Source organism: Neodiprion virginianus, chromosome 5, assembly GCF_021901495.1.
Source record: "Neodiprion virginianus isolate iyNeoVirg1 chromosome 5, iyNeoVirg1.1, whole genome shotgun sequence".
Classification (NCBI taxonomy): Eukaryota; Metazoa; Arthropoda; class Insecta; order Hymenoptera; family Diprionidae; genus Neodiprion; species Neodiprion virginianus.
In genome coordinates, this window is record NC_060881.1 from 30306397 (window position 1) to 30318510 (window position 12114).

General features: G+C 34.8%; 2 protein-coding genes across 2 annotated transcripts; one reads left to right on the forward strand and one right to left on the reverse strand.

Moving 5' to 3' along the window:
- The first annotated feature begins 744 nt into the window (after window positions 1-744).
- LOC124304631 (haloacid dehalogenase-like hydrolase domain-containing 5) lies at window positions 745-6598 on the forward strand. Its single transcript, XM_046763110.1, has 3 exons — window positions 745-1011; window positions 1800-2617; window positions 3412-6598. Exons 1-3 carry the CDS (start codon window positions 952-954, stop codon window positions 3722-3724), a joined length of 1191 nt encoding a protein of 396 aa, XP_046619066.1. The 5' UTR covers window positions 745-951; the 3' UTR covers window positions 3725-6598.
- LOC124304629 (potential E3 ubiquitin-protein ligase ariadne-2) lies at window positions 5903-11384 on the reverse strand. The gene is made up of 7 exons (XM_046763109.1): window positions 11225-11384; window positions 10042-10564; window positions 9707-9938; window positions 9475-9592; window positions 9141-9365; window positions 8799-9011; window positions 5903-8548 (listed from the first exon to the last, which is right to left on the reverse strand). Exons 2-7 carry the CDS (start codon window positions 10562-10564, stop codon window positions 8393-8395), a joined length of 1467 nt encoding a protein of 488 aa, XP_046619065.1. The 5' UTR covers window positions 11225-11384; the 3' UTR covers window positions 5903-8392.
- Between the last annotated feature and the right edge of the window lie 730 nt (window positions 11385-12114).

Genomic DNA, 12114 nt, shown 5'->3' on the forward strand with positions numbered 1-12114 from the left:
TCGATAGACTAGCATGCAATAACAATACGACATCACTTAATGTCAACGTCAACAATTCAAGTGAAAACAGTGTAACATATGCAGAGAAAACCGCGTATAAATTCAGAAGATATTGCCAAAATGACGGCACTCAAAAAAGAGTGCTCCGATTTTCACAAAAAAATCTTCACTTCTTACGGCCCGGAGAAACGATCTATACATTATCTATACATATATTATTAAAGTTCGAAGGTGGAAATTTCGGATGTGGGATCGAGAATCGCGCTCCGCAAATTTCGACCACCAAATTCTCTACCTCCTGGATCCTGCGCTCTAGGTCCTTTACCTTCGACTACCAGGACTCGCGTTCCGTAGTATTTATTATAAATTAAACTGATCGTTAAATATATCTCGAATGAGGGGGGGAAAAAATTGGACGATCAATTTACTAGACATGTTTGACAGACTATGACTGTCAACAAGTTTTGGCGGTAACATCATCTTATTAGTTTGAATTCTGCCTACGTTCAATGATTGAGAAGATACGAGATTTACGATTTTAATTTTCTTTCTCAATTATAATGCATATTTTATTCGGTTTAGAGTCCTTGGAGAATTCAAGTTTACGCCTGAGCCCGCGTGCTAAGGCAATTCGGTAAGCATCCATGTACATCGCAGCTTATTTCTTCAGCATACATGAGCTGCTAACCTAACCTAACCCAACCTAACTTGGCTTAACCCTAGCTAACCTAACCTGACCTCTGGTTCAACTGGTGCATAATAACAATTGCGATCCACACATCACAGACCGTTTAGAAGGGTCAGTACAGCACCATGTACGCCGTTTCGTACGTATGTTTAGTTGTGCGTAAATCAAGTATTTAACTTATATATAAATCTAATAAAATTAAATATAGCAACAAAGTGAACCAGTTGATTACATACACGTTGAACAGTAACTTATTAAGTAAAATGACAATCGTCAGCTTATTAAAACGACTGTCAGAAGTGAACAGATTCTATGGAACTAGAGTAAGTGTGAATTTTTGTTTATCATTATTGTTAGAAATTTCATTATTCCTGTTTGTACTTCATTGAATGAAAGAACACTCTTAGCGCATTCATAGTTTTACGCTCACTATTATTCGTGTTGCTCAATAATCATGACCTCAGAGTAATATATAATGGTTAAAAATAACGAGCCAAGGTTAGCGTATTCTAACTATGTTCACTTTTAATTCACACACCACACACTTTGCGTTGTTAAATTATGTTTGCACTTCTTAGCGCTCTGGTAAATCACTAAAAAATCGCCCTGTTCACTGTTCCAATTCCACATCACAAATCATGTCCAGAAAATTCCATTGAATAACTTCCTTCACAGCCAGATACCTAATCGATGTCTAGATGAAATTTCTCACGAACTATTCATTTAATCGTAATGCTGTAGCTGAAATATCGCAAAGAGTTTGGTTTTCCGATTAAAATAGTCTCTTGTGCAATTACAATTTTTCCTGATAAATTGAATTGCTTCTCAGATATAATGTGCATAATTGTTAAATCGCTGGGTATCAATACATAGATAAATTTATTGGATATCAAAGATGCATTTTATCAAGAGAAGCTATCCACGTCTGGAATCGCTGGTCATAGAATATTCTAATCATATTGTAATCTGCAAATCGTACATAATCAGATTGATTCAGTGGAAAGGATTTATCTTTCTTTGAGTGACATTTTAAATTGTGAAATATGCTGAAATCAAAAAAGCACACCTTCACGATTTCAATTTTTCAAACTATCTGCCTTTAATCTTTCAGCATTTAAGTACAAAGCCAAAGTTTGGTCTTCTCTTTGACATTGATGGGGTCATAGTTCGCGGTAAAACGGTTCTGCCTCCCGTGCCAAAAGCCTTTGAACGTCTACGAGATTCGGATGGCAAATTTCGAGTACCGACAGTATTTGTTACAAACAGCGGGAATGCGCTTCGCAGTCAGAAAGCGAAAGACTTGTCCAAATGGATCGGTTACCAAGTGAAAGAGGAGCAGGTGGTGATGGCGCACTCGCCGTTGCAGATGTTCAAACAATTTCATGAAAAACAATTTTTAATATCAGGCCAAGGTCCAATTGAGGATATAGCCAAGGAACTAGGATTTAAAAAAACAGTAACGATCGACGAGCTTGCCAAGAATTTTCCGTCGCTAGATTACGTAGATGTGGCCAAAAGGAATCCACGCTGCGGTCCGATAAATCCTGACTTTCCGAGAATAGAGGGTATCGTCATGTTCGGAGAGCCAAAGGCTTGGGAAACTTCTTTACAACTGATGGTAGATCTTTTGTTGACCGACGGAATGCCCGTTGCTTCACCTCTGGCCATTCCTTACCCACATATCCCAGTATTGGCCTGCAATATGGATCTTCTGTGGGTGGCCGAGGCCCCGATACCAAGATTCGGTCATGGCGCCTTTTTATTATGCCTTGAAAATGTCTACAAAAAAGTTACCGGTAAAAATATGGTCTACACCGCGCTTGTCGGTAAACCGAGCGAAGTAACATACCACCACGCCAATCGTATGATATTGAATCACGCCAAAAGTATCGGGATCAATCACAACATTGAAACGATATACGCGGTTGGGTGAGTCAGCTTCTTGTTCCTCCACGTCCATTTTCAAAAAGCCATTACTAAATGTGATTTGTTTTCAAAAACAACCCAAGTTCGATAATTTATTGCGTCATCGGTTGCTTCATTTCATTAATTGATTACGCAAGACGTTAATACGATGTTTCACTATTATCTATTCCAATGTCGAAGGTTTCTGTTGAACCGTTAGCCACTGGGTGGAGTAAAGAGCCGTGTTTATTTTTACTTGAGCCTACAGAACGATTGCTAAAATAGAATCACTGCAAGGCTCTTTCGTCCATGCTATCTTATCAGGATAATAAAAACATACCCAGGTTTATTTACTGTAGAAAACTGACCACACTCAATGATAATTGACCTTTGAGAATAGGAAAGTCTAGCTTATCTAGAGAGGAGAATCATTTCGAGTGGTTCAAGTATCGATATCTTTACAGCTGTTTAAAACGTTGCCTGTTTTTCTGTGCATTCAAAACAAAGCATGTTTTCTTCATGAAATGAAAATAAAAGTTTAAACGAGCAAACTGTCTGCTTCATTTATCATTGCCGTGCATTAACTGTTTAATCTATTTCACTTGTCAAACAATCCTATTACTCGTCAAAAAATCGAGATAACAATACCGTACCATTTCAAATAGACGCTTATTAAAAATTCTCTAACGAAATGACGACGTTCTTGGATGCATGCATAGTTTTTTGACAACTCAATAAAATCTGGGGGGGGAGGGGGGAGAAGAATTGTAATATTAATAATGATAATAATAACACAATGTATCTTCACTTATTTGCAGCGACAACATAAACACGGATGTTTTTGGGGCAAATTTATACGACAAGTACCTGGCTCGTTATGCAAACGGAAAAGGCAGTAAATCACGCAGCATGGAGACGCTGATAGGCAACAACGGTCTGAAGCGTTGCGCCAAAGCTTGTATAAGTATTCTTGTCGAAACTGGAGTACACAAACGAGATTCCGAGTTTATATCCGAACACAGTCCCAGGGATTTTTTACCGGTCGAGGATGCGTTGTGCAAACCTGCTTTCATAGTTAACGACGTAGAATGCGCTATTGATCTGGCCTTCAAAGAAGAAAAGTTTGATTAATCAGGTCGTAAAAATTTTAGCTTCCAATTTTCAGAGACTTTTCGAATTTCGATGGAGAAAATTTAGCCTGAGATCCGAAGCACTGCACAATTACGTTTTTGGTAGTACTCGGAATTTAGAATTTGAAACGTTGTATAATTTGGTGATACGCATCAATTGAGTCATGTATATACTATCATAAATATTAGGTATGTGGCACAAAGCTTCAATATTTATGTTATTCACATTGTTTGCAATATTACTATTCAAATCTCTCTTGCCATTTATCGTTATACATCGCACTCAGTGACAAGATTCATAAAAGTCTTTCTTGTTTGCCTTTTTGATGCCCTGTTTTAACATCGAATATATGTAAAGATCGGTTTATGGCGGCGAGACTTTGTTCTCAGTTTACGCTACGATTGTAACGATCTTACTTTATGTGGGAAATCAACCCAAATAATTGTAACTCGTTTTTTTTTACTCAAAGTTCAGGTCCATTGAATACATGCATGACTTATATCGGTGTAATGTTATACATAAATGTTATATATACACCTGTACAATGTGTACATACATTAAACTTAGTCAAAGCATAATAGTACGTTCCTAGATTTAGTTTTAATAAACAATTTTGAGACGATAATTTGGAGTAGAAGCGAGCGACGGTTTGAAAATTTTTAAACATTACCCATGTAATAAATAATACTTTCGTGACTATTAATTGTGATTTACAAGCAACATTTTATGGCCATTAAAGTAAAAAAGATCATTATAATTTTATTCCAAGATAAATATAGAGTAGAAAATCTCTTGCTCGAACGATAACTAAGAAATAATGACAAAAAATTGAAAAGTTTTCATTAGAGAATAATAATTTTGATCAGAGTTTAAAGTCCATTTTTATTACAAACATTATTCAAAATTATACTCAATCCTCAATTTATACATATAAATTATGAATGAACTCAAATGCTAACGAGAAGGCAACTCTGCTCGTATATCGATGTAAGACTGACCAAAGCTGAATTAAACGACTTCGTAATGTCAATATATGTGCTATAATAATGTTGGCTGTTTATATATTAATAATAATGATGATGATGATGTAGTAATATGAATAATGATAAAAAAAAGTTGCGATCAAACTAAAGCGGTAGGGTAAAATTGATATAACAACGCACTTGTGTTGTTCGTAGAAAAATATTTAGCTGGATATGTTTTGTAGTATGAAGAATGAAAACTAATAATACGAATAGAGAAACGAATGAATCTTAAGAAAACAAATAAGAAATGGTAAACAATTATCATGAAAAAAATTTATTCAAGTGTAATTTGAATACCTAACTAGTTTAACAATTTTAATCATGAAATACACATTGAAATATGATCTGTGAATACTTTTTAAATAGTAAAGAAGAAAAATTGCACATAGTTATTCAACATTTAATATTACATTGTTGAGCTGGTAAAAATATGGATAATTTAATACGCACATAAATATCAGTGCTCAGTAGGAGATGAAATTGATAAAACCTAGAGAATGGTCAATTAATTAACAACGATGAACAATTTTTTCACTTACGAAATGAAAAACGGTCTCGCATCAAACGCATACAGCATTGTGTTTACAGATTAAATATTAAAGTATCGTCGTTCGATAATATATATATTTTAATTATCGGCATAGGACGGAATTAAAACAAGTATTCTCATATTTCATAATCTATACGTTTCTTCAAAACGTTGTACGTATGTACGTTCAAGTACTTCAATATAGGTATACATTACATAAACGAACTTGATGCAATTTTATTATTATTTACATTAAATATATCAAAATAAAATGTGCATAAATATTTATCGCGTATTTGTAAATTTGAGGATAATTGTGCAAGAGTAAAAAAAAAAAAAAAATAATGATTTTTCAACACATTAGATTGCAGGAATTATTGTAGATTATCATCGGCGTTAAATAATAAATATTGCAAAATTTATCAATGATACACTATAGTGTGTAAATTTTAATTAATAAAAAAAACCTTTTTTTATACTTTTGTTCTATTTTGCTGGGAATTATGATTCAGGTAGAAGCGATGAAAGCGAGTTCAACCACTTTTGTTATATCTGCAGATTAAACTGTTGGGCTGGGAAAATTTTATCTTTAAAATCCATTTATGTGTGTTTTTGTTCATCAAGTGTTTCGGCATTGGCTCTGAACTATGATTCGATTATTTCTAGACATTGAGAGGAGGGGGATAAATTAGACTAGTATTTTTGATTTAAGTAGACGAATATTATAAGCAATGAAATAAAATGACTAATTCGTACGTACATATATAACGAGGATCGAATTTATTTCCACGTAAAATATTACAATGATATTTTATTTTTTCCTAAATTTCTTATTTCTTGCGATAAACTTGTGGACCATAATTAATCTTAAACTAATAATTATCGTTGGAATACCAGAAATATATTAAATTATGCTTGAGCTTCGTAGATTGAAGCGTTAATTACAAATTACAATGTTTATTAATTCCCTAAAATCTTACACGTAATCATAGAAAACGTCACACACAATCTTTCGCGCACATTATAATCGTACACTAATCTAATAATATTTACAGTACAGTTACTCTAATTTTCAAAGTTTTCTGAAATTATCTTAGATTCCTTTCTTTATCAATCCTCTCTATTTTGCTCATTTCTTTTATTCTTCTCATTTAAGGTACTCGTTATTTTATGTTTCATTAATAACAATTATGATCGGTAATAAAAATCACCCAACCACTTTACTTAATCGCTATTAACGATATACTTGCTGTGACCAAGTCCAAGAATTAAGTCGTATAAGTTTGAAAATTCGTAACATCTTTATCGGAAGAAACAGATGAAAAAAAAATAAAATAAAATAAAAAATCAAAAGCCAAAATTCATTTATTATACAATTATACAGGAGTACCGATTGCCTATAATTCAGATTCTCATTTCCATTTTTCTATCTTGTTACCGTCCTGGACGATTATTGCAAGATAAACTACGCACGCACGCGTCCGCCAAAAAAATACATCAAGTTTATTTGCAAATTCTCACATTTAGCTGACTTAATCGTTGCGATTTTTTTCTTTCATGAAACAGTAATAAAAATGAATTATTGCTTCACTGCCCGTAGACTCAGAACAACTTTCTTTACAGTATAATCCCTGGCTTGGATGTTACTGCATTTCATATAACGAGCTTTAAGCAGACAATAATTTGCTGTACGTTTGAATATTATTAATAATTGTACTGGTTCGTATAAATAAGAAACATAAATAAAAAATGATTAGACCAGAAAAAATATACATAATATTCATACATACGTTCATAAGATTCAAAGCTTCACGTTTTTTTTTTTTTCTTCAAATTTTACAAGTGTACAATTTGATTGTGTTAAATTAAAATTGAAATAATTACTATGATCAGTGTCCATTTATTGAGAGTCAGTAATTGTTCGGATTTTCTGAATCGTTTTGTGTTGAAACAATTATGTAACTAACTGATGAGAGAAACGAAAAAACATTACAAACTGTACTTAACGATAATAACAACAATAATAATAATAATAATAATGGTAATAATGGGGAAAAAAAATTTCAGAAACAAAAATGATATAATCATTAAACAGGCAATACAACTTGTAATCACTAATTAGTATAAAACAATTTAACACATAAGTAAATCTATATCAAACGGTTTAACTAGTATATGATCAAAACAAATTGTCTCGTTACGTGTAAGACATTTTTGTCAAATGTCTGATATTTTATTCGGAAGGAAATATTGTGCGAAGATACAGAGTTAATTATTTGATATGAAAAATAAATATCCATGATTGTACCGTTTGATGTCGTTTTACTTGCTTACATATATTCAACAAACGATAACTCACGATTCGTATTCAAAAACTCGAATCAAACTTTCTTAAATGTTTTGCACAACTTAATTTCAATTACTAAAATTCATTTTATCACGATCGTTACAACAACCACGACGGTCTGAATAATCTGAAATATGCTAACTATGTAATTTTTCGCTGGTTACAATATCATATTCTCGGCCTTATTACTTTGTTTTCGTTTCAATTATGATTAATCAAATTCTGACTTATTCATTTTCTTCTTTTTTTTTTTCTTGTGTAGTGTAGTATTCTTTTTGCAACAGCCAAATGTAAATGGAATAATTTTTGCCCACCGTTAAATCAAATTTCGCATGAAATAGCTGATGTTCCATTTTTTATTCGGTTATTTTATTCTCTCAGAAATATTTTCGGGGTTATTTTATTGTTGAATGTTTACCATGTTTCGGGAGATTAAAAATAATTAGCTAAAAGTACGAATGACCTGTATGATAATGGAAATTTGCATTGAGAAGCGCAGAACAATCTAATAAAAACGTTAGATTTCAAATAACTGTACGATAATTGTGTTTTAGTATTTTTGTAGAGATCACTAGGTTCTTTACTTTTCTTCATCAGTAATTCATTAATTCTCTCTTTCAGTTCTACTCTTTTACCCACCTACTTTACCGTGAAGAGCAGAGGGGACTCTATTGCCAGTTTTTGAACCTGGTTATGATTTATCGGACATAATTGAAAATTATGTCTTAATCGGAAGATAATAAACCGCGATCTGATTCAGACGCGGATCAGACCTCTAAAAAATCCTTGAGCAAAGTTACACGCCTTTTCTCTGCTATGTCTTTCTGATTCTCAAGATCACCACGATCCGTTGTTTCTGCACGCTCAATTTTCCAAGATAGATTCTCTATCTCTGCTTCCAATTGCGCTTGCTGATACTCGAACTGCATGAAAAAAACATAGTTACAGAATAGAATAAAACATTCGCTTTCTCTTTTATTGAAAAACGAATGACAAAAAAATTCTCTAACTTTTATAAGTTAAATAAAGATAACGAGACTGTTGAATTTTCTATAAAGAAAAAAAACTTCTGCAGTTTGAGCGCAACATCTAATTTATCTGGCACACATATCAGAAATGAACGTTTAGACTTGATTTTCAATGGACAAATGAAGAATTTCTATGTTTACTTACCAGTACTTTTCGAGGTCCTGCCTCCATGAAATAAGCATATGGATATGTGTACTGGAGCGTATACCTACAGCGGGCCAAAAGAGAAGCAGCTTCAAACAAGTGTTGCCAATCAATCCATGTTCCACTGGCATGCATTACTTTCTTGTGGATGCGAGATTTTATTGTTTCCAGTGTTTGCTCTTCCAGCTTGAGCGACTTGCTGTGATTTTCCCACTGTAATAAGATTTCGGTCGATTAAAAACGAGCAATTTACAGGATTTCACGCTCAGATGTAAAGTAAAACAGTTTACCACAATCTTTCGCCTGAGTTAAATATTATATGATAAGTATTTATTTATTTACCCTTTCATAATAATGTAGATATTTTTTCAGGGCTTCCCGAGCTTGTGCATGGACACTTTCACGAGAAATATTAGGATTTTCCTTATACCGTGAACATTCGTAGTATTCGCTGCCATGTGCCTTCCAATCACCCAGGCACATCCAGCAAAAATCGTGTTTGCAATTGTAACATTGCATATGATTGCACCCGCCGTTTTTTTCTATGCAAATGTGGCACTTTGGACACTGAAATCGATTACGAATGTGTTGGTCTACTTTATAATATACAAGTCACTTAAATAAGGGCAGGCGATTTTTTTTCCCACACAATTAGCCAGCATTTCAGTTCACTTACATCTTTGGTGTGAGCGCATATGTAATTTGCAGTCTCTGAGTCATCGGCACATTTAGTAAGCCATTTCTTTATCGTACCGCAGTCGGTTGGTGCATGATAATCCATACCACACCTGAAGCTGGAAATATTTGGACAAGAAAGATAAACAGATTTGAAATCCCACAAGAAATGAATACCAAATTTGCCAGAGAATAAAAAAACGTTTTCTTGAGCAATCAATAATCGCAGTTACCAAAATGGTGTTTTACAAGAGGAACAGATGACTTTTTTGGCTCTCAATTCTTTGGAGCGTACGACTATCTGGCAATTCGGTCCTGGACAAAAGCGAAGCTGCGGATGAGACTTGACGTAATCACGGAAGACAAACTGCTGATATCTTTCTCTCATTGTCAATTTGGTAAGGAGAGATAGGACAAAATCTTCTGGCACAAGTACTTCGCAGTCCTGAGCCATGCAACCAATTCCTAGAGAAAGTGAAACAATAATACGATAGTACGATTGTACGAACGAGTAGTAATGGATCTTGTTGTGTCTGTAATGAAACCTATGAAAAGTTGACGAACGTACCGGTTGAAATGCCTTGTATAATTTGAACTTCGAAATGCATACACCAGCAGTCCTTGCAGAAGGTATGGCCGCATGTTAGAGCGGCGAATCTTTCCAGGGACAAAGTATTAACACAAACCAAACATGTTCCAGTCCTTGCACCTCTGAGGGCTATGCTGCTGTCCGGTTCATGGGAGGATTTGATTTTGGAAGTAACCAAAAGACCGGAAGCGTCGTTGCGATACTTGAGGATAATATCTTGAAGCGCCCACTCATGGGCATGCAACAATACTTTGGCTAGGGATGGCGTGATCTGTAATCTATTACTCAGTTCTTCGACATTCTCATTTAAAAGTCTTTCTACCTCTTCGACTTTGAGGCACTCGTGAATCGCATATTCCGGATCTTTTTTGTTCTGCTCTGAATCAATGTCGTTGTCCACTTCGCTGCCCCATTGCTGATTGTTGTAATAATCGTCGTATCCTGGATCGCCGCAATCCGAATCCGTGTAATCCATGTCGCTCTCATATTCTTCGCCCGACATCTGTGTGGTATTGAAAATAAGTATCGCTGCATCTTTTGATCCCGAAAATGCATGGTATATACAAAATCAGGATGAAAAAATGGCAAACTTGTTAACGTACTGTTTGGTTATAACGGACAAGTTTGACAAATAACTTTCAAGTGAAATATGATTGAGAAAAAATACTCTTCAGGGCAAAAGTATGTTCGGCATGGGGGATTTAGGATGGTGAATTTTTACTAGCGATCAATTTGGTTTTACCGATGCCTGTATGAATTGATGGAACAGTGTCGATGTTGTTCAAGCTGAATAGATGATTGTTCTTTTCTCGAATATAAAGATGAATCGGGGTTATAAATACGTTAAGAGAGTTGGAGTGAGAGAGGGAATGGAGACGAAAAAAATGACGAAATTTCGTCAAGGCTCTGAGTGTACAGTGGGCAAATTGTGGAGACCGTTTATTTCTTACGGTCCTAATTATTGCAAGAATAGATAAAACATTATTATTCAGATTATGATTGGGAACAATGACGTTTCTGATACCGTAGAACAACAAACGAGGAGAATATACATGCAAACAATAGATGTATGAGGTTCCCAATTTGTTTTCTCGTATTTACAGTTTTCATTCGGGTGAAACTCGAACATTGAATTCTTGGGAATATTCGTCTGAACACGTACCTTGGATCGTTCGATTATCAAGAGAAATGCATTAAAATCACAACTGACGTTGCGAAAATAATGCTCTAAATATCCTAAACTTGGGTAACACCACTAACGACAGAAGACCACCTCGTGTAAAAGCTCCCCCCACTATACACGACGTCAAGAGAGAGACGCAGAAAGGGTGATTACAGACGTGCCGGCAGACGTGCCGTACCGATTGCCCTCCCCTCGACGATAAGGTAGAAAATTGCAGCCTCAGTCGGTAACGAGGTAAACTGAAAAAATAGCCGTCGTGACACAAATGTTATGAAACTATCGAGCAGCTGAGGAATTTCAGCAATTTGAATTTAGTTGGAACGATATCCCCGCAAATAGGAGAAAAGTTGAAAACCGCGAATAGCAGGTACAATAATATGGTTACTCGATAGTTTGATTATTAATGCGAATAATTCAGGTAAATTCAGACTTGTTCTGTGCGTGTGCGCATTTTCCAATTTTACTATTCATAATAAATGTCGTTGATGAAAATAAATTCTTCCGTCGACGCAAGTGATAACATTAACGTCACTGTCTGGCAACGTTGACTAAAGATATATTCTTCAGTTAACCCTGACAAGTAACAACAACGATTTTACTAATCATGCTTTTTTCTGAATAAATTAGAGTCGTAACAGAAAATCTGACACCATTACCTTGTCGGAAATTAATTAACGAAGTAAATGAACCCTAGCTCATGAAAATTGGTTGAAGTTTTGTATATTCTTCAGTCAATATTTGAGCCGTTAACCGAAGACCTCCAGCCGTCAAAGCTTTGTCGTTCAAAAGACGCGCCAAATTATCACCGCGCAGCGCAGCGTCTTTAGCGGACAGAATTGTAGGTTTGAGCCACAGACTTAGCTCCAGTT

Coding starts and splice junctions, on each gene's coding strand:
- LOC124304631 (XM_046763110.1), top strand. CDS start 952: ATGACAATCGTCAGCTTATTAAAACGACTGTCAGAAGTGAACAGATTC. Junction 1,012..1,799: donor ACAGATTCTATGGAACTAGA/GTAAGTGTGAAT, acceptor TTAATCTTTCAG/CATTTAAGTACAAAGCCAAA. Junction 2,618..3,411: donor GAAACGATATACGCGGTTGG/GTGAGTCAGCTT, acceptor ACTTATTTGCAG/CGACAACATAAACACGGATG.
- LOC124304629 (XM_046763109.1), bottom strand. CDS start 10,564: ATGTCGGGCGAAGAATATGAGAGCGACATGGATTACACGGATTCGGAT. Junction 9,366..9,474: donor TATGCGCTCACACCAAAGAT/GTAAGTGAACTG, acceptor AATCGATTTCAG/TGTCCAAAGTGCCACATTTG. Junction 8,549..8,798: donor CAGGACCTCGAAAAGTACTG/GTAAGTAAACAT, acceptor TTTTTCATGCAG/TTCGAGTATCAGCAAGCGCA.